The sequence below is a fragment of the Marmota flaviventris genome, chromosome 16 (genome assembly GCF_047511675.1).
Source record: "Marmota flaviventris isolate mMarFla1 chromosome 16, mMarFla1.hap1, whole genome shotgun sequence".
NCBI classification, from domain to species: domain Eukaryota; kingdom Metazoa; phylum Chordata; class Mammalia; order Rodentia; family Sciuridae; genus Marmota; species Marmota flaviventris.
The window spans coordinates 24,002,901-24,030,538 of NC_092513.1; the positions used below are offsets into that span (position 1 = coordinate 24,002,901).

At 37.3% G+C, this 27,638-nt stretch overlaps 1 protein-coding gene across 1 annotated transcript in view; it reads left to right on the plus strand.

Moving 5' to 3' along the window:
- The window catches only part of Cfap53 (cilia and flagella associated protein 53), a 28,573-nt gene extending 2,379 nt beyond the window's left edge, over positions 1-26,194 (plus strand). The window contains exons 2-8 of the mRNA XM_027949017.2: positions 3,690-3,922; positions 4,221-4,394; positions 12,841-13,144; positions 13,708-13,926; positions 19,673-19,889; positions 21,749-21,851; positions 25,291-26,194. Of these exons, the coding sequence (XP_027804818.2) occupies positions 3,690-3,922; positions 4,221-4,394; positions 12,841-13,144; positions 13,708-13,926; positions 19,673-19,889; positions 21,749-21,851; positions 25,291-25,519 (1,479 nt within the window). The 3' untranslated portion in view covers positions 25,520-26,194. The remainder of the gene's footprint in view (positions 1-3,689; positions 3,923-4,220; positions 4,395-12,840; positions 13,145-13,707; positions 13,927-19,672; positions 19,890-21,748; positions 21,852-25,290) is intronic.
- Positions 26,195-27,638: the final 1,444 nt, after the last annotated feature.

Consider the following 27,638-nt stretch of genomic DNA (forward strand, 5'->3'; position numbering starts at 1 on the left):
GAAGGCATTGCTCTTTAAGATAGTAAACTGTAAAGTGTATTCCTCAAAATTATAATTGGAGATGTTACAGTAACAAGCCCTCAGTAACTTTGAAAATACAAGCCCATTAGTAGATCTTGTTATCTTGCCTTTAGTGTGGTCCAGTGCTTTGGTGTATAATATGGTAGCCACAAGCCACCCATGGCTTTAGACCACTTGAAATGTAGAGTCACATGCTGAAATAATATTTGGATACATTGGTCTAATAAAATAATTATCAAAATTAACTTCCCCTGCTTCTTTTTACTTTTAAAGATAAAGCTACTACAAAGTTTTCATATTTGGTTTGCATTATATTTCTATTGAACAATATGGATTTTGAGCAATGCCAAAGACTGCCTAGATTGGCATCACCTTGGTAGAGAACTATAGGTTTTACTTTATTTATCCAGGGACTGGGTTCTTTCAAGACTGGAGTCCTGCATAGGATACCCTGAGCCTTATAAGGCTTCCTGGCCCCGAAGCTGCTGCTCATGTTGTTTCTTACCACCCCTCACCCTCATTCCTCTCTTTAGATAAAATGTATCCCTCAGGCTTGTTCCTATCCTGGCCACTGAAGATAATTGTTTCTAGATAATAATGCTTGGTTCCTGTTCTCATCCTTTGTGTCTACCAGGAGCCCAAGTTCCTGCTGTGTATTTTGCCCAAGGTGCCATGGTCCTGCTCCTGCTTAGCTTTATTGTCACAGAATCTGCATTGTGAAATACCAAAATATTAGAGAATAATACTTTCTCTATAGTTGGATGTAAGGCTCCAAGTAACTCTGATATGGATTACTAGTTACTTTTCATGATCTAACCCTCAATGACATCTGCCTCCTCCTCACCTCAGTCCTACTTTATCTTGTTTTTTTTTTAATGTTTTTTTTTTTAAGAGAGAGTGGGAGAGAGAGAGAGAATTTTTCAATATTTATTTTTTAGTTCTCGGCGGACACAACATCTTTGTTTGTATGTGGTGCTGAGGATCGAACCCGGGCAGCACGCATGCCAGGTGAGCATGCTACCGCTTGGGCCACATCCCCAGCCCCACTTTATCTTGTTTAGCTACATCTAAGTGCCTATATATATATATATATATTTCAAGCCCTGAATCTCTATTTTTATTTTTTTCAATATTTACTTTTTAGTTTTAATGGGCACAGTATTTTATTTTTATGTGGTGCTGAGGATCAAACCCAGTGCCTCATGCCTACTAGGCAAGCACTCTTCCACTGAGCCACAACCCCAGCCCCCAAAGCCCTGAATCTTTTTCATCAAACTATCTTCATATGTTGGTATTCTTTTTTTTTTTGAGAGAGAGAATTTTTTAATATTTATTTTTTAGTTTTCGGTGGACACAACATCTTTATTTTATTTTTTTATGTGGTGCTGAGGATCGAACCCAGCACCCCGCTCATGCCAGGCGAGCGCACTACCGCTTGAGCCACATCCCCAGCCCTGTTGGTATTCTTTCCCCTGGAAATATTCTTAGAAAACACCAAGTATTCTGGTAACCCTGCCACTGATGTCCTAAATATAATTTATCAAATTGATTTTCTGCCTCACGAGTTAAAGTTTTGTTACTGAGAATCAACACCCCAGAGTCTCACAATTCACCTAAGGATGACTAGATAAAATTGTTACTGAAAACACAAAGCATAAGACAATCGATTTCATGGTGGGTCCAGGAGGCGCAGAAATTGCATTGAGTCCACACAGAAATGTTGATTGATTGATTGATCAATTCATTCATTTGTATTGAGAAACTAACTATGGTAGAGATTATTATGCTGTTTTACAAAAAACAAAGCTACCCCAGAATATCAGTAGCACAGCCCTTGCATTCTAACCTCTGGAAACCATAGAAATAGAAATAAAGTTCTACCACCAGCCTTTTTGAATTTTTCTTTTCCTTCCCCTCCCTTCTCACTTCATTTCTTCCTTAGGGTTTTTCACTGACACAAATATAATGTCTATATATCTATTATATATTATATGCAGTATGTAATATACTATGTTATATTTGCTATATTATATATAATGGCATATACTATACATTATATAATATAGAGATCTATACAATACATATAGTTCTTATATACTATATATTTTCCTGTATACTGTTACATATAGCATCTGTTGTATATATCCAATATATTACATAAGTCTATAATATATACTATATATTGTATTGCTATATAATATAGCATATGTAGTAATATATACTAATATATATATGATGTAGAGCTATATACTAAGTGTGTGTGTGTATATATATATATACACACACACACACACATATATATATATATATATATATATATATATATATATATATATATATACACACACACACACACACACTATACTCACACACACACATCCTACACTTATATAATAGCTCCTTCTCAAAGTATTTTGATGGTAGTTACTATGGTATTTACCCCTGAGAAACGATGTGGAGCAGTGGGTGGCAAGATCAAGGTCAGGAATTAAAAGACCTCTAATTCTTGTTCTGTTCAGGTCTACCCTAACTATTCGTACCTTGGGCACATCACTTAAGCAACTGGGTTTGAATAAATAATCTATAGAGTCCTGTACAAATCTTAACTTTATATTTTCATTTACTTTTACTCAAATAACACTTTAGACATACAGTGATCCTCAACCATTGATGATTCAACTTACAATTCTTTGATTTTATAATGGTACAAAAGCAACACGCATTCAGTAGAAACTGTGCTTTGAATTTTGAATTGGGGTCTTTTCTCAGTCTAGCAATATATAGTGTGAGACTCTCTAGATGCTGAGCAGAGCATTGAGCCACAGGTCCCAGTCAGTCACAATGTCTTGAGGGTGAATAAAGATACTCTGTGGTGTACTGTGTTGCTAAGCTGTGAAGTTTAGTAGGTTAGGTGGATTACAAGCATTTTAAAAAAATATTTTATTTATATATGGGCACAATATTTTTATTTTGTTTATTTATTTTTATGTGGTGCTGAGGATTGAACCCAGTGCCTCACATGTGTGAGGCAAGTACTCTTCCACTGAGCCACAACCCCAGCCCACAAGCATTTTTAATGACAAAATTTATTATGATGTAACCCCCACCATAAGTCAAGGAACATCTGTATTTGAGACTAATTTGATGATATCTTAAGTATAAACTCAGAGAATCAAACAATCTATTCCTTATGTGTTTATGGTATTTTCAGTTGTAACAGGATGTATTAGTTTTTTAATACCCAATTGTATTTAGTATAAGTATTGGTGGAAGTCATAGTTAATTGAAAATATGCTATTTATTTTTTATTTATTGTAAGTGATAGTGGTTTTTGCCGCAGTCCAGCTGGCTGGGCAAAATAGCCGGGGGGTGAGTGACAAGCAACTTGTGAAGGTTGATACAGTGGGAGCCGCCTTAATGCAGGACAGCAAAGGTATATATACACTTAACTAATTATACACAGCTTGTTTCAATCAACATCATCCAGATACAGCAATCCTCATCATCTTAACAATTATACACAGCTCAACTCAATTAACATCATCTTAATGACTCGCTGGCATTACCCCCCAAACCATTCCTCCTGGCAAAGTGCCAGGCGCCATCTTGACTTGTTTGTGGCTCTCTACAGTTTTTTTTTTTGTTGTTGTTTGTTTGTTTGTTTTCAGAGAGCCAAACCTCCCAAAGTCCAATGGTCTGAACAGCAACATCTGGAAAGATTCCAACGCAGCCACCAGAAGTACCATGCTACTTTGGCCTCCATTAAGGCTAGAGAGCGGGATCGTCTCAAAATTGAGTGGGACCGTCGCAATGATCACAAGTTTTTGCACAACCTTGTGCAAGCAAGAGTCAAGGACGCTATGCAAGGGTTTATCATCAACATTGAAGAAAGACGAAACAGGTAAGGTTTATACACCTGGCAGCCCAGACTATGAAACATTCTCCAAACCACAATTTAATATTAGTCAGTCAAATTATCAAGTATAGTAAAGGTCATGGCTGAGTTATTTATATTCAAATTAATAGCTATTGCTTGTTAATATTCTTAGTGATAACCTACATTTAGATGGAAACAAAATTATATTGTAAAATTTATGATTAAATATGTCATTCTGAAATTGAATATAACAAAAATCAGTAAAATGGTACACATTAAATGAGAGTTTTAATTTGTATGTGTATATATGTGTTTGTTTCAGGCTACGTGAATTTTTGGCATCAGAAGAAAATGAGTATTTTGCTGAAATGCAACAGAAAAAAGAAACCATTGAGGAGAAAAAAGATAGAATGAGAGAGAAAAGCAAATTATTAAAAGAGGAGAAAGAAAAAGAGAGACAAAATTTTGTGGCGGAAAAGTTAGACCAGCAATTCAGGTAATGGAATTGGAAAAACACATAGAATCTGAATTGGGCATATTAGAAAAGATTTAAGAATGCTAATTTACAGTTACTATAGCATCAGGAGGATGTAACACAGTATTCCTACTTTTAAATCTTAGCCCTGAAAAATACAAGTACTGAATTTGTCTGAAAACTCTGCTCTAGTGTTTTGTGCTTGCTTCCCAGTTAGAATGGTAATACCTAGTGAGATTTTGTTATTGAATATTAGCTGTTAACCTTAGCCTTACTGTTGGCAGGAGGTTCTTTTAAAGCCCTGTCCCAGGGAATCTTTGGTAAAGTCTGGCTCTCCTCCTTAGTGCTGTAGTTTCCACCTATACCAAGTGTATGCCAGGTTCCCTGCTCTTTCCTGTCTGTTTTCTTGCCTGATATCCTGATCCGTGGAGTCTGATCATCTGGATTTCCAATCCATTTCCTGACACAGACCCATGGTAATCTTCTGTTTTCAGATCCTTGCATTTTACTGTACTCAATCTGAGTCTGTGGTTTGACTTCACAGATCCCTTTTCATCTTGGGCTTTCATTTTAGGATACTCTGATTCTATAACCTGATTTCAGTTCAGTGCCATGCACTTAATAGTGGGAAGGTTTATAGGTTTATAGTGCCCATCCTCTAAGATGACCTATAGTATCACATCATCAAGAGTTTGGCAGATGTTTTTAACTTCAGAAACTAAGAGATTTCTTACATCTAAAGAAAATATTCTGAAAATTCTCAGTGTCCTATATTTTTTCTTAGAGCTACAGTTCTTAGAGCAAGGGCATATTTATAATTTATAAATTATATTATAGTTCCTCAGTTATATTTTCAGTGCTTCTTGTACTTCTAAAGAGGGTGAACATTAAGAATTGCCATTTGGGGCTGGGGATGTGGCTCAAGCAGTAGCGTGCTCACCTGGCATGCGCGAGGTGCTGGGTTCGATCCTCAACACCACATAAAAAATGAAATAAAGATGTTGTGTCCACCGAAAGCTAAAAAATAAATATTAAAAAATTCTCTCTCTCTCTCTCTCTCTTTAAAAAAAAAAATTGCTATTGTATTTCTCAGGTTGGTTTGTTCATTTTGCCCTGTTTTTTCATTCATGCCTTTCAATGCTGTGATGATCACATGATGTGACTTATGGAATGTTCCAAATCATCCACTTTATTTCTCTTTAATTTTAGAATAACTGGTTAAGATTCTTATAGTTCAAATATTATCTGAAAGTATTTAAAATATAGCCATTGGAAGTTATGAATTCATTCAATAAGTATGTTTGAGACCTGTATTAGTCAGATTTTCATGGCTATGACCAAAATACCCAATAAAAACAATTTGGAGGAGGAAAAGTTTATTTTGATCACAGTTTCAAAGGTTCAGTTCATGATCAGCCATTTATTGTTGTGGGTGCCAGGTCAGGCAGAACATCATGACACAAGAGTGTGGTGGAAGAAAACTATTCAGTTCATGACAGTCAGAAAGCAGAGCGAGCGAGCAAGGTGCCAGGGAAACCCCCAGTGACCATTTATCTCCAGTTACATCCTACTACTTGCCTACAGCTATACACTACTACTTGCCTACAGTTACCACCTGGTTAATCCATTCAGGTGGATCAATCCACTGATTAGCTTACAACTCTCATAGTGTAATCATTTTGCCTCAAAGCATTCTTGCATTGTCTCACACATAAGCTTTCAGGGGATGTTTTATATCTAAACCATAACAAGCCCCTGCTTTGTGCCAAGCTCTGTAGTAGAATAATCAATTGATTGACTTAAGGAAAATTAATGTCACTTAGGTCATCAGGTCACTGAGTATGAGTGGGGAAAGAGTGCATATATATTAAGCTGGAATCAAAAATGGGTGGTCCAAGAATAACATAAATCCTAAGCTCAAATCTGGTAGAATACTGAGAGAATACTAAAGTTCATTTTTGACAGCACTCAAAATGTAAGTAGGTCAGAAACCCAAAGGTCAGCAAATATGAGAAAGCAGCAAATTCTAGCATATGGAGGGAGCAAGACATGCTTCAAAGAAAAACATCTGAAATCTCCTCTCTTTGTTGTTAATAACAACCCCATAAAGTTGCTTTTAACAATATAGGCTATCCTAATCCACAGAAGTAAGCTATTGTGGTGAATAGTGTGCACAGTGGCAGATACATAGGGGAAGAGTAAATTCAGACTGCTGAAACTGGAAAGGATGGAAGTTCCAGAGCTTGGGAAGCTGCTGAAGGAGGGCCCTGAAGAAGACCAGAGTAGTGATACATAGGGCCAGAGGGATTTGTCACTCACCTATTCTGCCATTAGGAAACCAAGTTCCACAGATAGGAGTTTTCCTAGGTCTCAAGCTTGTAAGTAACCAGAACAGGATTCAACTTAGATTTGCAGCATCTGCAAAGAATATCCTCATACCTTGTCTTCAGTGCGGCTTGGACAGCCTCTCTACTTGCTGTGAGGGGGAAGATGCTATGGAGGCAGAGGGGATACTTGCAAAATGCTTCTCAATGGCTCATTCATATACTTCCTATTCCCTAGTGAATGCTTCTCGGCATATTAAGGAAAATGAATTGTTCGTAAGTGATTTGTGCTCTTAAAAAATCTATGAATTCAGCGACATTTTACAAATTTCACTTTGTGTAACAATTTTGCTAGTTGGAGGAATTGTTAGAATTTTTAAAGAAACAAATCCGTCTTATAATAATTTCATCAATCTAAAAAATCAGTTGTTTTCAGAGTTTTGATGCAACATGATCAGCTCTTCAATGTAGAGCAGTAAACGAGTAAGGCTGCTGTATTAGGTCTCATTACTGATAATATAATTAAGGCTTTAATACATACATAAAGAAAAATGAAAAATTTCTTCTTTTTCTTCTATTTGCTTCTGTATGGTATATTTACAAGATGCAAATATGTATACACACCACACACACACACACACACACACACACAGAATGACCTCCAGTCTAGTAAAAACTGCATACACCAAAAAACATCTGAAATCTCCTCTCTTTGCTGGAGTTGTGGCTCAGCGGTAGAGCACTCGTCTAGCAAGTGCAAGGCCCTGGGTTCAATCCTCAGCACCACATAAAACTAAAATAAAGGTATTGTGTCCAACTACAACTAAAATAAAATAAAATACACTGTATACACACACTCACAAGACTGGAAGAAAATATACTGTATTTTGTATGAATTGTATGAATACACTACAATTTATTTATCTGTTCTCCAAGTGATAGACATTTTGGGTTATTTCTAGTTGGGGACTTTTAGGAATAAAGCTACAGTGAATATTCTTGTCTTTTGGTAGACACATTATTTATTTATGCATTTATTTCTTAGTATAATCAGTGACATTCTTAAAATATTTGATACCTGGAGTGAATTATTTTCAGTGATTCTAGTATTCTACACAACAAAATTATTTTCAGTAATAATGAGAAGAAAGGATAGCCAATGATTTCTTTTTTAACTTTTAAATGTTTATTCACAAAAAAATGTACGTGTTCCATGTACCTTTCACTCAATTTCCTCCACTGTTTACATCTTTTGTACTCATAGTACAATATGAGAAGAAAAGTGTCAGTAGTACAATGTGTATGTGCACTTCTGTGAGCACTACCACATTCATGATCCACAACTTGAATCCACAGCACCACAAAGATCTGGTGCTACTCTTTTACAAGTCACACTCTCCCCTCTCACCCACATCATTTCCAAGCCCTGTCACCCACTAAACACGTCTCCATTTCTGTAGTTTCATAATTTTCAGAATGTTTTATAATTGAAATCACATAATATGTGATCTTTTAGTTTCAGTATAAGCCTTTGAGGTCTATCCAAGTTGTTGTATGTGTCACTAGTTTGTCTTTTTTTTTTTTTTTAAATTGTTGTGTGGTATTCCATTGTATTGAAGCATCTTAGTTTGTTTAAACCACTCACTTATTGAAGGACATTTTGGTTGTTTCTAGTTTGGGGCTCTTTAACAAGTGAATGTAATAGGAACATTGGTGGCAGGTTTTTGTGTAAATGTTAAGTTTTCATTTTTTTAAGGATAATTGCCATATGTTATTTCTAGGTCATATGTGTATGTTTAATTTTTTTAAGAAACTGCCAGACTTCCAGAGTGGTTTTACCATTTTTTATTCTCACCAGAAATGTATGAAAGAGGCGGTTTTTCCACATTGCTAGGTTTTGGTATTGTCACTATTTTTTATTTTCACTGTTCTACTAGTGTGTAGTGATATCTCATTATGAGCTTACTTGTAGCTCAATGGTAAAGCACCCCTGGGTTAAAACCTCAGTACTGGGGAAAAAAAGTTTGAAGCCCCTGCTGATCTGAGACACATTTATTTGATGTGGGCACCTTCCTGTGCTTATTAATTCAGCCCTTTTTTTTTTTTTTTTTTTGGCAGCAGATGGTCTCAACTGTCTTAGCAATGTTTGTACACTCTGATTATATATTAAGGAAGGAAATTATCTTAAGGAAACCATCAGAGATAAGCAGAAAGAGGCACATATTAAAATGTTGACTGGAATATAATAATAGAAGACAAAAGTAACGTATATTTATCAAATAGGGACATTTTAAAGTAAACCATGGTATATTTATAGTCTATGCCTTTATTACATAGTTTCTTAAACTACAATAAAGATTTGAAGTAATCAATTATATTTTGAGAATTTTGAGAGTATTTGATGAGGAATTGTTCCCGATAAAATGTTCAGTTAAAGAAGTCAAGATGCAAATACACACACACACACACACACACACACAGAATGACCTCCAGTCTAGTAAAAACTGCATACACACACTCACAAGACTGGAAGAAAATATACTGGGATTAAGTTTTGTGTTTTAATGAATGAATTAATTAGTTTTTCATACTGGAGATTGAACTGAGGGTCACTGAGCTATATTCCCAGTCTTTTTTAAAATTATTTTTTATTTTGGGACAGAGTTTTGCTAAGTTGCTGAGGCTGGTCTTGAACTTTTGATCCTCTTGTCTCACCCTCCCAAATTGCTGGGATTACAGGCATGTGTCACCATGCCTGGCAATGTTTATATTTTTGGTGTCTTCATACTTTTTTGTATTTTACAGCATTCTGGTTTTGTTTTGTTGTGTTTCATTGGGCACCAGGGATTGAACCCACAGCCTCTTGAATGGCTCTCACTGAATCTCATCTATAGGACTTTTTATTTTATCAGAGTCTTTTATTAATCAGAGTCTTGCTGTGTTGCCTAGGTTGGTCTCAAACTTGTTATCTTCCTGCTTCAGCCTCCCAAGTGGGTAGGATTACAAGTGTGTACTACCTAGCATTTTCCAGCTGCTTTTTTTTTTTTAAATAATGAATACCTATTAGTTTTATAATTAGAAAATTTAAAAAAGAAAACAATGCTGCAACTCATACTTCTTGTTATGATTAGGCCTTAGAATTTCATTCACTAAATAACATTTTTTATAGAGTCAGAGTCATAGGATTGGGAAGGACTTTAATAAATTTTCTTGCCTAATTCTGATAGAATTTAACTGATAAAATTTGAGACTGATGAATTCATTTTTAAGTATTAAGTGTCCTTTTTGTTTTGTTTTTGCCTTTTGGTTTTTTGTTTGTTTTTTTAATGCCCTAGTAATTTCAGCTCTTATTGTCCTGTTGGGTCTTCCACAGAATATGAGATAACTACTGATTTCCATTTATGTTGCTAATATGATTATGTGTCAGTTAAACCAATGATTATTCATTGAGCACTGAGTAAATAGTAAGGAACATATTGAAGAAGTACACTCCTGAGTCCCAGTCCTTAAAAATGATTCCAGTTCAGTTAGGGAAATGAGTCTAATTTTCATTAAATAATGAAAAAATACACAACAATATTTGATTTGTGTGGTATTGCCACCTTTGTAATGACTTTTTAGACCTGATCCTTTCTTAGCAACTATGATATCTTCAAAAATTCTTTATTGAACTTGTTATCCAATTTTCAGCCTCCTGGTGCTACATTTGATTTAGAAACCAGGGTCAAAGTCCACGCAAAATCCAAACACCACACACTGGAATCTCATGCAAGAGATTTATTGGTAGTAACACAAGGCAAACTGACAAGGCTGTCCCTCCCAGGAGAGCAGCAGCGTGTCGGCACTCATAGAGAAACTTTATAGCTCACAAGAGGAATTTCATAAGTTGCTTCATGAGCTGAGGTGGGGCTGATCGTTTAGCAAACACATGTTCTTCGGGAAGTTAAGCAGCACTGCCTCAGAATCCAAACTTTGGAGCCTCTAGGTAAAATGGCTCCCGACCTAAAATGGTGAATCTGATGCCAATTTGATCTGATGCCAATAAGAAGGATCTTATATTTTATCAGCACTGACTTCAATCAGAGGTTCTTAAACTGGGCTGAATGCCAGACCTCCTAGGGTGCTCTAAAAACATAGATGCCTGGGTCCCACCCCTGTATGTCTAATTTTATTCATCCAGCATGAGAGAAGGAGAGTGAAAAAAGGAAAGATTAGGATTTTGAAAATATACCTAAGTAATTCTAACGTACAGACAGGATTGAGAATCACAGTCCTTAAATTTAAAAATGGGCTTTTAGTCTGTTTTGTGTTGCTATTACAGAGTACTGGAGGCTGGGACACTTATAAAGTAAAGAGGTTTGTTTGTCTCACAATTTCTGTGGCTGGAAGGTTCAAACAGCATGATGCCAACATCCTGGCAAGAGCCTCCTGGCTGTGCTACAATATGGTAGAGAAGTGAAAAGAGAACAGGCTAAGTGCAGAAGGGACACATACGCAAGTAAGGAAGTAAGAGACTGGGAAGGGGCTGGCATCAATCTTTTATAATACCCAGAAGACAGCACTAACCCATTCATGAGGATGGTGGCCCCATGGCCTAATTACCTCCATAGGCCCCTTCTCTTAAAGGTTCTACCACCTCCCAACACCACCACACTGGAGACTACACTTCCAATACAGGAACCTTCTGGAATATAGCATATCCAAACCGCAGCAGGTTTGATGAAGAAATTTTGAAAAAAAATTTGAATTACTATAACTGAAAGAAAGGATGAGGTGTGACACTTACTGAAGAGCATCTCCTCCTCCTCCTCCTCCTCCTCCTCCTCCTCCTCTCTTTTTTTCTCTTCTCCTTCCTCCTCCTTTCCTCCTCTTCCTCCTTCTCCTTCTCCTCTTTTACTGAGGATTGAACCTAGGCACTTTACCACTGAGGAACATTCCCAGTCCCTTTAAACTTTTTAATTTAAGACAGGGCCTCACTAAGTTGCTTAGGGTCTCACCAAATCACTGAGGCCAGCTTTGAACTTGGGATCCTCCTGTCTCAGTCCCCCCAGTCATTGGGCATCACAGGTGTGTGCCACCGCACCTGGCTGAGCATTTCTTCTTGAATAGTACATCAGCCTTGGTGTGAAAAGGCACTGACTGGGGCCCCAACACTGGGGCTGTTTTCTCTTCTTGGGCCAAACCCCTTCAGTGGGCATGGGCCCTGCCAGGACGGCAGAAGCAGTGAAGCTTTACGATGGCATGCTGACCCTGCCTTTACTGCTTTCCTTGGAAGTGCACGCAGGGTCTCTTCGATCCAGTCATTAATCCATTTACAATATTGCAGGAACCACTGCTCCTCTATTTCCTCTAAAAGAATAATTATGGTTTCCATTTATTGAGCCTCTATTATCTGGCATGTATTTATATCCATTAACCATCATCCTCATTAGAACTTTTGAAAGGCAGTTAGATGAGGAAACAGGCTCAAATAAGTTGAATTTTTGATCCAGCGTCATACAGGTGAAAGGAAAGCGATGAACTGAGAGATGACGAGCAAGAAATGAAAGACGGAGACCAGGCAGAGATACACATGAGAGCTTATTTATCAGAGCTGACAAATTAAGGCCATGTCTCCATAGAGGGAGAGAGGCAAAACAGGGTTGGGGTTCGGGTCTTTTATGGGACAGATTCAGGGATTAGATTCAAGGTGGCGGGGGGGGGGGGGGGGGTCCTAATGCTGATAGTTAAGGAGGGAGTGATGATAAGCCCTTGGGCTGGAAAGAATGCAGGGGTGAAGGGTTGGTATGAGGGAGTGGTGAGCTTTTCTCAGAAAGGCCCTTGGCTGGGAAAGCGAAATTTTTCTTAAAATGGCAGCTGTCATTTAAGATGGCCATCCAGATGCTAAGCAAGGACCTTACAACAGCAAACTGTAAAACTAGGTTTATGAGCCTTCTTTGCCTGACTTGGGCACCTGTGTTGGAGCAGTGGCTTCCTGGCTGGCCTCCCTACTGACCCTCATGTATTTCCTCAGTGCACATGGTCTACATCCGGGTCTTTCACCTCTCTCTTTTATGACTGTGAAGATATGTGGCTGAATAGCAGTGCCTCACAAAAGGCTGGGTTTTGACTTTTTTTTTCTTCTTTTTTAATTCCCCTTTCAGGGAAGGCTGTGAAGAACTTCGTACTAAATTGTTCAATATCCACGAGAAGAAGGTGTGTGAGGAGCGGAAAGCACAGGTAGAATTTAATGAGGAGCAGAAGAGGCAAAAATTAGTGGAAGAGCAGATGTTCTCCAGGCTCTGGGAGGAAGACCGATTAGCCAAGGAGAAGCGAGAAGCCCAGGAGGAGAGGAGACGGAAAGAACTGGTGGAGAGCACACGCTTGGGGCTGAACGCACAGATCACCAGCATCCTGGCCCAGAAGCAGGCCGAACAGCTCTTGAAGGAGGAGGAGGCGCGCCTCCTGGTGAGCCTTCCTGAAGGTCGGCAACAGGCTGCAGCTCTGGCTCTGCAGCTCCCACAGTCTGCAGGCCGGTCTGTTCCTGAACTGTTTCCTTGAGGCCTGGCTGGTTGGTTCCCAGGGCACATTTCCATTCTTGGACTCTGACTGCTGATTAATAATGTATCCAACCCTAGATATGCAGATGTGCTCAGAAGCTGAAGGCTGAAAGGCCAATATATCAAAACGTTGAGATTAGTGGTGGGTGATGGGTACTGGAATTAAAGTGACTTCTCTTTACTTTTCTGCATTTGCAAGCTTCACAACTAACTACTTGTTACTTTATAGTAACGTATACACAGCAGCTTTCACAAAGCTTTATAGCTACGTCATCCATGAAAAGGCAACTTTTATTCTTAAACCCCCCCTGAATTCAGTTGTGTTGGTGTATGTATGTACATGTGCATGCATGCACGGGGGCTTATTCCCAGAAACCTCTTAGTCTCATCTCTTAAAGCAAATGTATTAACTTCTTTGTTTTATTTGGCTCTACTGATTGAAGCATTAACTTTATTATTGCTCTACCTTAGGAAAAGGACAATGCACAGATTAAACTTGAGAAGGAACAAGATAAACTAAAGAAACAGAAGGCAAAGCAGGGAATGAGGACTGGTCTGCAGAAAGCCTTACAGGAGAAGATGGAGCATATTCAGCAGGAGTACAGAGAAGAACAGGACCTGAACATGAAACTCTCACAAAAGGCCCTTCAAGACTTACAGGAAGAAGCATATAAAAAGAAACAGAAAAGAGTAAGATATTTATTTAGTGCCTGCTAAGTGCTGGACAGGATTTCCTGTTGCATTCTCAGTCTTGTGGAAAATGACCATAAGTATGATGGTGCTGCTCTGAGTGTGGTCCATGAACTACCAGTGGCAGCTGTAAGGGCAGGGTCAGCACGCCATAGAAAAGCTTAGAAACAGAAAATCACAGCATCCACAGCATCAGAATCTTGGCAGGGACAAGGTGAATTCTGATGGCTGCCAAAGTTTGAAAGCTGGAATTTGAGGAGGACATCACTGAGAAAGTAGCCTTTGAGTTGAACTTTAAAGGATATGTAAAGTCTTAGTGTCAGACAAAGAGATTAGGGAAAGGCATTCTGTGTTTATTTTGCTGCTTGTACCTTTGGAATTTGTACTGAACTTTTAAGGGGTTTGTGCTTTTCCGACAGCTGCTTTGTTTTGAGGGATTTTGCTTTGCTTTGTGTTTTGGGTAGTTCTGGGGAATGGATCCAGGACCTTGAGTGTGCTGAAGCATGTTCTGCATGTTTCAGAGCACCACCCTTAGCCCTGTTTTTGTTTTGTTTTGTAGCAGTAGTGGGGATTGAACCCAGGGCCTCAGGCAAACTAGGCAAGTATTCTACTACTGAGCTACTTTGCTGGCCCTTTTAAAATTTTTACTTTGAGACAGTCTCACTAAGTTGCACAGGCTGGCCTCCAATTTGTAATCCTCCTGCATCAGCCTTCTAAGTAGCTGGGATTACAGATATGAACCATTGTATTCAGTTTAACCCTTTTTGGTTTGTTTGTTTTGTTTTGTTTTGGGTGGTGGGGATTGAACCCAGGGGCACTTTACCACAGAAATATATTCCCAGTTCTTTCCTTAGTTTTTATTTTGAGACAAGATCTCACTACTTTGTTTAGGGCTTCTCTAAATTGCTGAGGCTGGCCTTGAATTTGTGATCTTCCTGCTTCAGCCTCCCAAGTTGCTAAGATTACAGACATGTGCCACCATGCCTCCAGCTCCTAGTTTTTAATTGAAGTTTTTGTTTTTAGGTCATTATAGATTCACATGCAATTTTAAAAAAATATTTGTTTTTAGGTATAGTTGGACACAATACCTTTATTTTATTTGTTTATTTTTATGTGGTGCTGGGGATTGAATCCAGTGCCTCATACATGCTAGGCAAGCGATCTACCACTGAGCCACAACCCAGGCCCCTCATATGCAATTTTAAGAAATCGCATGAGAGAGAGAAAGACAGCCTATAATCTCAGCTACTTGGAAAGCCAAGGCAGGAGGATTTCTACCTCAAGGCTAGCCTAGGCAATTTAGCAAGCCCTTATCTTGGGCTGGGGTTATGGCTCAGCAGTAGAGCGCTCGCCTAGCACTATGTGAGGCCCTGGGTTCGATCCTCAGCACCACATAAAAAAAATAAATTAATTAAATACAGGCATCGTGTCCAACCACAACTAAAAAATAAAATATTAAAAGAAAAAGACCCTATCTTAAAATAAAATTTAAAAAATGGGCTGGGGCTGCAGCTTAATGGTAGAGTACTTGCCTAGGCCCTAGGTTTGACCCCAAGTACTGCAAAAGAAAAAGAAAGGAGAAAGGAAAAGGAAACAAACAAGAATACAGAGAGATTCATTTGTACTATCTACTCAGTTTCTCTCAAAGGTAATATCTTACAAAAATATACAATGTCAAGGATAGGACAGCATTTTCCTAATGGCTAATTATATTAAGCTACTTTTTATTTGCTTATTTGCCATCTGTATATTCTCTTCAATGAAATGTCTCTTCATGTCTTTTGCCCATTTTCTAATTGACTTGCTTGTTTGAATTTTTTTTTTCTATTGAGGATTTTTTTCAGTTGAATTATTTTATTTTTAACAGCTTTATTGAGATATAATTCACATATTATATATTGTTCACCCATTAGAAATGTATAGTTAAGTGGTTTTTAGCATATTTATAGGTATGTACAACCATTGCCACATACCTATATTTTAAAATATTTTCATTATCCAACTTTCCTCTCTTCCCTACCCTCAAGCCCTAGTCCTAAGCAACTACTGATCCACTTTCTGGCTCCATATTTCCCTGGCCTAGACTCTCACATGAATGGAATCATATATGACCTTTTGACTGACTTTTTTACCAAGCATGATGTCTTCAAGATTTATCCATATTATATAGCATTTATCACTGTATCCCTTTATATGGGTGAAAAAGATTCTTCTGTATAGATACACCACATTGTGTTTATCCACGTGTCAGTCAATGGACATTTTTGACTATTGTGAATAATGCTACCGTGAAGTCTGTGTACTAATTTTTATTTGATGGATGTTTTTATTTCTTTTGGGCATGTATCTAGGAGTAGTAGTATGGAGTTGTAAGTAAGTCCATGTTGAAGATTCTTGGTAACTGCCAACTATCCCATTTTGCCTTCCTACCAGTAGTGTACTGAGGATTCTGATTTCTTTTTTATTTTTATTTTGGTCATCCTTAGTGTATCTAAAGTGATATCTCATTATGGCTTTGGCTTACCTTTTTCTAATGATGAATGACATTGAGCCTCTTTTCCTGTGCTTATTGGTCATTTGTGTATCTTCTTTGGAGACATCTATTTGAAGTCAGTGGAAGCCATTTGCCTTTTTTTAAAGCCATGTTTTCTTTTCATTATGAAGAATTCTTTATATATTGTACATATAAGTCCCTTAAAAATAAATGATTTACAGATATTTTTCTCTTATTCTGTGAGTTGTTTTTTTTTTACTTTCTTAGCATCCTTTTTAAGATTAATTAATTTATTTTCTAGTAGAATGCATTTTGACATATAGTACAAAAATGGAGCACAACTTCTCATTCCTTTGGCTGTACATGGTTCAGAGTCACTCCAGTAATCATACATGTATATAGGGTAATAATGTCTCTTTCTAATGTCCTTCCCATCCCTACAACCCTACTCTACACAAACCAAATTTCCTTCATTCTTTCCTGTCTCCTCGCCCCACTATGGATCAGCATCTGCTTATCAGAGAAAACATTCGGCTTTTGTTTTTTTGGGATTGGCTTATTTCACTCAGCTTTGATATTGTCTAGTTCCATCCATTTACCTGCAAATGCCAAGATTTCATTTTTCTTTAAGGCTGAGTAATATTCCATTGTATATGTATATTTTCTTTATCCATTTATCTGTTGAAGGGCATCTAGATTGGTTCCATAGTTTAGCTACTGTGATTTGAGTTGCTGTAAACATTGACATGGCTGCATCACTGTAGTATGCTGAATTGAAGTCCTTTGGGTATAAATCGAGGAGTGGGATCATCTTAGTGTCCTTTGAATCACAAAAGTTTTGAATTTGATGAAGTACAATTTATTTCTGATGTGTTTTGCTGCTTGTGATTTTGATATTGGGTCTACAACCCTGTTACCTCTTAAGGGTCATGCAGATATGCTCCTTTGTTTTCTTCTTAGGGTTTTGTAGTATTAGCTTTTACATTTAGGCCTTTGATCTATTCTGAATTAAATGTCCTGCCCATTTCCCACGCAGGGACATGGGGGTGTTGGTGGGTGGGAATGGAGTTCCTCTTGGTGGAATGAGCTGTCTGCGGAATAAAAGCTAAGAAATGTTAAGTGGTGAAGAAACCATAGGACCAGAAAGTAATTTTAAAAGTGGGTGTGGGATGGGCTAGCTGATCTTAGGGATGAAGCTGCCACAATAAAAAGAGCAAAATGGAGCCTGTGCTTGCTTTGTTTATATTGGGGAACATCAAAGGTTTTCCATGGAATGTTCTTTGCCAAATAAGGTAGGAAGTGGGCTGGCCAGTTCCCAGAGGTACAAGCGGGGTCTTCCTAGTAGAGCAGAGATAGAGGTCATGTGCCTTGGGCAACATAATGCACTCGGGGGAGCCAGTGTTATTTAGGAAAAACCTAAATTTCCAAGGCTCCATACCAAGTAAAAACCCTCAAGTAATTTACGGGTGGCTCCCTGCAAAATGTTGTATACTGTGTGAAATAAGGTTCCAACTTAATTATTCTTCATGGGCTATCTAGTTATCCTAGCCTAGCACCATTTGTTGAAGAGACTGTTTTTCCCCTTGTTGAATTGCCTCAGCATCCTGGGTCAAAAATCAGTGACAGTAAAGGTTTATTTCTGGATGAACTCTCAGTTCTATTCTGTCGTTCTATGTGTCTGTCCTTATGCCAGTCTCACATATCTATTATGTCTTGATTACTGTAGCTTTGTAGTAAGTTCAAAATCAGGAAATATGAAGCTCCAATTTTGTTCTTTTTCTAATTGTTTGGGCTGTCCATCTTGTCAACTTCTGCAAAGAAGCCAATGGAATTTTGATAAGGATTGGATTGAATCTTTAGATCAATTTGGGGAGTATTGGCATTTTAAAGGTATTATCTTCTGATCCATGAACTTGGGATGTATTTCACTTTATTTAACTAATTTCTTTCAATAATATTTCTTAGTTTTAAAAATATACATTTCATCTTTTCATTAAAAGCTTGATTGAAAACTTTAAAAAGAACATACATTTCATAATTCTTTTGTTAAATTTATTCCTAAGCATAAAATTCTTATTGTAAATGAAATTCTTAATTTTATTTTCAGATTGTTTATTGCTACAGAATAGAAACACATTGGACTTTTAAATATAGATCTTGTATCTGGTAGCATTGCTAAATGTATTAGTTTTAAACTATTTTAATGGATCACTTAGGTCATTCTTCTGTTTTGATGTTCAAATTACCTCTTCATAGGTTAGGAGTCCCTTTAAGTTGGCTGCCATGCTCTTGATATTACCCAGTAGTCTGATAGTTTTCCTGCTTTATGACACAATAAAATATCTAGGTTCACGTTCAATTTCTGCCCAGTCCTAGAATCAGTCATTTCCCCCATTTTAGTGAGAAACTGTATTTAATAACAACTACAACCTAGGTATTAGATGAACTCATTGCTATTGGGTTATCATTGTTATGTGGCAGTAGCTAACTAAAAATGTCTTCATGAAAAGAAATAGTTTTCAACCTTAGCTGCACATTATGATCACCTGGGGAAGTTAAAAGCTATCCCTTAAACAGGAATTTCTAGGGTTGAAATTCATCCCTCAATACTTTATTATTTATCTATTTTGCCAGTGCTAATAATAGAACCTGGGCTTTGTGCATGGTAGGCAAGCACTGTACCATTGTGCTACAGCCCTAACCCCTCCTCAGTATTCTTTTGTTTCTCCAGGTGATTCCAAACTGTAGCCAAAATTCATAATTGGTATTAAGAAGTTTTGTGATTACGAGTCATCAAGACGGCATTATATTATAAGTGACTTAATTTATCTGGTTAAGATTTCATCAACCTAATTGTAATAAATGAAAATAAAGCTGTATCATTGAAAATGATTCAGCAACTTCTTTGAGAAATACTTTAAATACTTTAAGAAAGTATCTGAATTAATGTATTCAAAATGCACTATCAAGCATTTCAAACAAATGCAAAGAACAATACAATGAACCCCCCTTGTGTCTGTTACCCAGCTTCAACAACCATCAACTAATTACTGTTCTTATTTCATCTATACTCACCAGCATTCCTGAGTATTTTGAATTAAACCCAAGACACAGTAGTTCATCTGTGAATGTTTCAGTATGTAGCGCTGAAAGGTTGGGATTATGGATTTAAAAGATTGCTTTTAAACTTATCATTAATATCTTTACCATGTCTAAAATTCTAATAAATGAATTAATTTTTATGTTATGTAGGGAGATATGGCAAGAGAACAGAAGATATATTATAAATATTTGCTACAGCGACGTGAGGAAGAAAAAGCTCAGGAGAAAGAATTGGACAGGATATTAGAAGAAGAGAAGGAAAAGAAGATGGCTGAGAAGGACAAGCAGCTGAGGCTTGAAAAGGAGGCGAGGAAACAACTCCTGAATGAGGTCATGTGTACAAGAAAACTCCAAGTTCAAGAAAAGTGTAAGGAACTAAATTACAATTATTTTATACTGTACCCTTACTTCAGTTTAAGTAACAACCAAAATATTTAAGTCGATGTGTGTGAAACACCATGAGCCGAGCACATTACAGTAGGTTCCTGCTTTTGTTAATCTTACCTACTTCAATACATGAGACATAAACACGAAGAATTTCATATCCCAGCAGTTGATGAATAGTCCCAGGAGAGATGTCCTCAAGGTTAAAGGAGCGGCATGTTATTTGAATACCATGTGCCTTGATAATTGTAAAGGACAGAAGGGTGGGGGACACAGACACAGTTCCTCCTCCTCCCTTTTATTTGTCCCTCTTTTCTTTCTGAAGGTGTTTCCATACCTCCATAGCTTTGTTTAAGTAGTTTTTTTCTGCCTATGATGCTCTTGATCTTGAAAATTCCTAGATACCCTTCAAGGCCAGCTCAAATGTCTCATTCCTTGAGAGACTTTCTTGTTTCAGAGAAATGAATCATCTTCTTAGGACTTTCACTGTGGCTTGTTCACATCTCAGATGACCCACTGGCCAAGATGGTGTCTGTCTAGATACTATTCTCTACGTTCGGGGAATCCTTCCCCTTCTTTATACCTGCATTCAGTTCACATCAATAACTGGGTTTTTCTCTCATAAAGGAAGTTTAAGTTATTCTTTAAAGGTAAGCTTTGAAAGTTTTGTTTGTATGTAGTTGATCTTGTCCCTGCACATAGTGTCAACCCTGTGAGATGCTTAAGTGGCCTTATGGCTACCATTAATCTTATAGCCACTTGTGTCTCTTATAGTACACTACACAACACCATTATATTCCCTCAGCTTTAAACAATGCTTGGACACAAAGTAATGTTTGTAGAGAGGGTAAACTGACACCTTCAGATTTCTGCTATTTGCCAGAGAAGCAATATAGGAACATATTTACCATTAGGATGCCTTTATATTTCACACAAGTGGTCTTTGCAAGAGAAAGTTCATCCCAGTTCCACTGAATAATTCTCTACTCCAAGAATTATAATAAACTTTAACTCAATATTAGATGAAATTTTCAGAAAATGAAAAGAAAGGGTTGTGTATGTAGCTTAGGGAAGGGTACTTGCCTAGCATGCATGAGGCCCTGGGTTTGATCCCCACACCACCAAAAATAAAAGTAAAGCAAATGATAACAAAGCTTATAAACTGAAGATGTTTTTATATTCATCAGTCATAAATGGTGAAATTATTGAGAACACATGGAAAATTTAAATATTTGGGGCCATTTTTATGAAGAAGAAAACAAAATCTACCATAATTTCACCACTTAGGAATTCATCACTATTCACAAATTTTGAGTATTTCCGTCTAGTATTTTTACTATATATAGAGTTTTTTCTCGAAAATTTGGATCATGTGACTGATTGTATTTATTCATTTGTAAACTCTCTTTGCTTCTTTTGTCTTTTTTTCCATTGTGATGCTTAAGTTTCTAAAAATGACTTATAAGGGTTTTATATACTTTTAAAAATATTTATTTTATAATAAGCTCTCTTATTAACATAAATGGCATAAAACTCTCCTTGTCCTTAAGAGGAGTAAAGTGAGGCACGTTTTAACATTGCTAATGTTAATTTAACATCTGGTATTAAAAAGGTTACTTATAAATTTTCATGGAAAATGGTTAAGAGGAAATCTGTGTAGATCATAGTACTTAAGAGCCTAGGCTTATTTACTCTGGAGAGAACTACTTCTTCCTTCTTGATCCAAGATCAAGCCCAGTGATTCTAAGTTCTAAAGACAGTATGACTTTGGTGCCAAGAAAGATACCAGTAGATTTTGTCTAAAAAAGTCATTTAGCAAACTATGTCTTTTGCCTTTCTCAGTACAACGAAAAGCCAAAGAAGAGGAAGAACATGCTATGGAACAGGAACGCATAAATGAAGGTCTTAAAGAACTTAACTGTGAAGAGAAGCAGAATTTTGCGAGGTATAGTTTTGTGATTTTTATTATCATTTGTTTCCTAAAATCCAAATTTTTAACAGAGAGAGAAAATTTGCCATAATTCATACATTATTCATATTATCTTATGTTAGCGTTACCTCCTTTTTCCTTCTAGAAGCTCAAAACCATTAACAAAATTTTATGTTAAAATAGGCACCAACTGTCTTGGTGAAATAAAATTCCATTGTCATTATTTATATTCTTATAAATATAAGATCATTATTTATATTCTTGTATTATATTATACACATTGGTTATAAAGCTATATTAACATCTTAAAATATAAAATATATTTGAAATAGATTTTTTAAAATAGGCAATGTGATGAGTGCCTATAATCCTAGCTATTTGGAAGGCTAAGGCAGGAGGATCCATAAATTAGAGGCCAGCTGGGGCAAAACTTAGAGAGATCCTGTCTCAAAACAAAAGTTAAAAAGGGCTGGAGATGTAACTCAGTGAGTTCCTCTGTGTTAAATTTTTTTTTTCATGGAAATAAAGCAGAATTGTAGTTACTTGGGGCAGAAGGGAGGTAGAAAAGAAGGGGAATTGTTTGTTCAAATGGAAAAATTCTGGAGTTCTCTTTCATAACAATGTGAATATTCTTAACTTCTGAACTGTACACTTAAAAATGGTTAGGATGGCAAATTTTGTTGCATTTTTTTAAGTTGTAGAATGGCACCATACTTTTATTTTATTTATTTATGTGGTGCTGAGGATCGAACCCATGCCCCATGCATGCAAGACAAGCACTCTACCACTGAGCCACAACCCCAGCCCTGTTGCAGTTTTTAATACAAGAAAAAACACATTATGCATTTTTTAAAAGTGTGTCTTATATGTTCAAAATGAGATTTATATATGCAAGAAATTATCGTATTAATGCTAAACAGAATGGTAGAATGAGGCTAACTTATCCACCCAGTCCTCAGCAATGCCAGACCACTGCAGGCCTCCCCTGCATGGATCTGGAGCAAAACAGAAAACAAGCAGGCCAGTTTCTAAGAGGACGAGGGAAAAGCTTAAGTGGCATGCCATTTTCTCTCCCATTTTACTGATAGATAAGTTACTTTTTCCTTGGAGAAGAGTGAGGGATGGAATGGAGACCAAGGACTCCCTCCACTCAGCAGTAAATATTTTGAGAAGTATAGAGCATTCCTTCTCTAAAATCATATCTGTCATAAGATTATTTTTTTATTCTAATATGATAGCAGAATGTATTATAATTCATATTACACATATAGAGCACAATTTTTTATATCTGGTTGTATTCCAAAGTATATTTGTGTTTTCATACATGTACTTTGGATAATGATGTCCATCTCATTCCACCATCATTTCTAACTCCATGTTCCCTCCCATCCCCTCTCTTCCCTTTGACGTATCTTAGAGTTTGTCTATTCCTTCCATGCTCCCCCTCCCTACCAGACTATAAATCAGCTTCCGTATAGCAGAGGAAACATTCGGCATTTGATTTTTGGGGATTGGCTAACTTCATTTAGCATTATCTCCTCCAACTCCCATCTATTTACCTGCAAATTCCATGATTCTATTCTCTTTTATTGCTAAGTAGTATTCCATTATATATATATCTCACATTTTTTAATCCATTCATCTACTGAAGGACACCTACACAATTTAGCTATTGTGAATTGTGCTGCCATAAACATTGATGTGGCTGTGTCCCTGTAGTATGCTGTTTTTAAGTCCTTGGGTATAGACCAAGGAGAGGGATAGCTGGGTCAAATGGTGGTTCCATTCCCAGTTTTCCAAGAAATCTCCATACTGCTTTCCATATTGGCTGTATCAACTTGCAGTCCCATCAGCAGTTTATGAGTGTGCCTTTTCTCCCACATCCTTGTTGTTTGTATTCTGAATAAGCTGCCATTCTGACCGGAGTGAGATGAAATCTTAAAGTAGTTTTGATTTGCATTTCTCTAATTACTAGAGATGATGACCATTTTTTTCATATATGATTGATTGTATATCACCTGAGAAGTGTCTGTTCAGGTCCTTGGTCCATTTATTGATTGGGTTATTTGTTTTTTTGGTGTTTAGCTTTTTGAGTTCTTTTTATACCCTAGAGATTAGTGCTCTATTTGATGTGTGAGGGGTAAAAAAATTCTCCCATTCTGTAGGCTCTCTCTTCACCTCACTGATTGTTTCTTTTTCTGAAAAGAAACTTTTAGTTTGAATCCATCCCATTTATTGGATTCTTGATTTTAATTCTTATGTTATAGGAGTCTTATTAAGGAAGTTGGGGCCTAATCCAATATAATGGAGATTAGGGCCTACTTTTTCTTCCATTAGACTTAGGGTTTCTGGTATAATTCCTAGGTCCTTGGTCCACTTTGAGTTGAGTTTTGTGCATGGTGAGAGGGTTTTAATTTCATTTTGTTGCATATGGATTTCTACTTTTCCTAGCACCATTTGTTGAAGATGCTATCTTTTCTCCAGTGTATGTTTTTGGTGCCTTTATCTTTGTAATTTTGTGGGTTAGTCTCTGTGTCCTCTATTCTGTTCCATTCGTCTACCAGTCTCTTTTGGTGCCAATACCATGCTGGTTTTTTTTTTTTTTTATATTGTTCTGTAATATAGTTTAAGGTCTGGTATAGTGATGCCACCTGCTTTACTCTTTTGCTAAGTATTGCTTTAACTCTTCTGGGTCTTTTATTTTTCCAGATGAATTTCAGGACTGCTTTTTCTATTTCTATGAGGAATGTCATTGGGATTTTAATTGGAATTGCATTAAATCTGTATAGTGCTTTTTGTAGTATGATCATTTGACAATATTAATTCTGCCTATCCAAGAACAAGGTAGATCTTTCCATCTTCTAAGATCTTCTTCTTTGATTTCTTTCTTTAGGGTTCTGTACTTTTCATTGTATAGATGTTTCACCTTTTTCGTTGATTCCCAAGTTTTTTTTTTGTTTTTTTTTTTTTTTGAGGCTATTGTAAATGGGGTAGTTTTCCTCATTTTCCTTTTAGAAGTTGTCACTGATATACAGAAATAGGTTGATTGTCATAAGATTATAAGGATTATGTGTAATAAACCCATTGTATCTTATGTCATCCATTTCTTTCCCACTTACCCTGATTTTTTCCCATACATTTTATTGTGAAAAATTTCAGCTATAAAGGAAGCTTTCCTGATTTTTTATAAAAATATTTATTTTTTCATTGTAGTCAGACACAATTCCTTTTTTTTTATTTATGTATTCGCATGTGTGCTGAGGATCAAACCCAGCGCCTTGCATGTGCTAGGCTAGCACTCTACTGCTGAGCCACAACTCCAGTCCTAAAACTTTCCTGATTTTAATGGGAATCATGATTTGGCTTCATGGATCAAATTTTATTAAAATGCTCTAAATCCAAATGCTTATTACTTATATTATAACTTTGTACTTTGGCATTTCTAATCCTTTAGACGCTATGCGTTAGCCCAGGAGTATAGGAAGCAACTTGAGATGCAAATAGCCTACCAGCAGCAAGCCCGTGAAGCAGAGAAGGAAGAGCAACGTCGAGAGCTTGAAACAGGAATGGCAGAAAACAAGATTGTCCTGGACAAGATCCAGGAGCTCCTGACCAACCATCAAGTGTTGCCCCGAAACATTCATCCCTGGAGGAGGGCATGCCCTGATAAGCTTCCATCATAGCTTTTAAACATCAGTGCATCTTTTCTCAATATTTTAATGTTATTCTCTGAATTTGTATAATGTATTTTACACAATTTTATTCCTTCAAATAAATTTATTTCTTTTTTGGAGTTTATAGACTTACGAATCTGAATGGCCTACTTCATATCACAGTTTTTCTCCTGACTTGCCCCCCATGCTTCCCTCTAACAGGGGTCCATTTCATACTTTTGAGTCTGAATCTTGCTGCTTGACCACTGACGGCTTATTTAAAAACTGATATATGATGTGACTGAGTCACACTCCCTGGCTGGGTGCTGGCACTCAGTCACAGAAGTGTGGCAGAGCTTTCCCCACCCTTCTTGGGTTTGAGGGTCAGTGTCTCGTGCGTGGGTGTGTCTTGCTGCAACCCCATGTAATATAACCCCTTGCTCTGTTTAGGATAGGATCTTCCATGGAAGTGCCTTGTGTGTGTCCCCTTCTCTTACTGTGCCCTTGGGTGTGGCCTACCCAGGTGTCAGTCAACCTGCTGACAGTGGACATCATGAAGATAGACTCAGCCCCCTGAAACCTGACCCCTTGCCTCATTTGAATAACTTCTCCTCAATAAAAGGGGTCAGCGTGTGCTCTGGCTCTCTCTTCCTGGGGACGCTTAAGGTCAGAGGAGCCATCACAGCGACCCCAAAAATAAAGGTATTTGTGTCTCTTGTGTGGTTATTTTGCGCAGCCCAGTCAGCCCAGTTTTTCTGGAGTGACCCCTGAGCCTTCTAGTCACGAGAACAGGAACCTGGCATTTGTCTTCTTTTTCTTCTTTCCCTTCTTCTCTAACTGCTAGGGAATAAGTTTGATATTCTTCCTGTAGTAGGCCGAGTTATCATGTCCTTCAACTCATGGACCACAAAAATGAAGGAGTCAGACCTGGGAACTGCTGCCAACAAGTCGAGCAGTGGCTCCCCCAAGGCCACCATCTGGACATTGATCATATCTACTGATAATTACACTCAAAGCCTAGTCCCTGAATTTCCCTTCAAAAAGCCTTTTGTGGGCTGGGGATGTGGCTCAAGCAGTAGCGCGCTCGCCTGGCATGCGTGCGGCCTGGGTTCGATCCTCAGCACCACATACAAACAAAGATGTTGTGTCCGCCGAGAACTAAAATAAATAAATAAATAAATATTTAAAAAAAAAAAAAAGCCTTTTGTTTCCCCTCATGAGCAGGACAACCATCTCTGAGACCTTAGTCTGTTGCTCTTCTCATTTGTTAGCAAATCAATAAAATTTATTTTCCCTTTTTCTTAGAAACTTTGTCCTTGCTTTTTGCCTCAGCACTAGGAACAATGACCAAACTTTTGGTATCATCTCTTTCTTTTTTCTTTTCTTTTATTCCTTCTTTATTCACTTATTAATAGTTACATTTTCTGACATCTACCTATCAATATGCTCATTTCCTTTTTTATCTCTTCTCTTTCACATACATAATTCAGTGTCAACAGGGCATTTTTGCTGGCAGAACTGGGCCTAATAACCACTTTCATTAACCCACATATTCAGTCATTCAACAAATATTAGTACTGAGTGTCTTTATGTGCCAGGCACTATTCTAGATATTGAGGCTTCAACAATAATAATAAGTTCTTCGCTTATGGAATTTATATTCTATTCTAGTAGGAAATTAGAGAGGTGGTGTTTGCTAAAAAACACTGACTCTTCACTTGGGCCTACAGATACCCAATGGGTAACTGAAGCAGGACAAATGCTTGATACCTGTGTTTTCATTTTATATCTGTCACCTTTATAACCTTAAACCTTAGGTCATATTCCTGTTCAATTTTGCAGGTAAACATTTTAGTCATTTAAGGAGTATTCATCCAAAGTTGGTAATATACCATCTTCAATGTTGAAAATTCCAAGGTAAGAGTAAGATGCTTTCAAGATTTTTAGGGACATTCAACTTTCAACTTTTATAATGTCCTGTTCCAGAACCCTGGAATGGCACCTGGAAGTTTTCAGTCATTACCCCATACCTTCCAGGAACAGTGGAATCTTGCAGGCAGAACATCTACCCCTAAGCAGGAGCACTTGTATCATAGGAACTGAATTGCCCCTGTTTCAGGGTCAGGTATGATAGGTAAATATCCTGTGA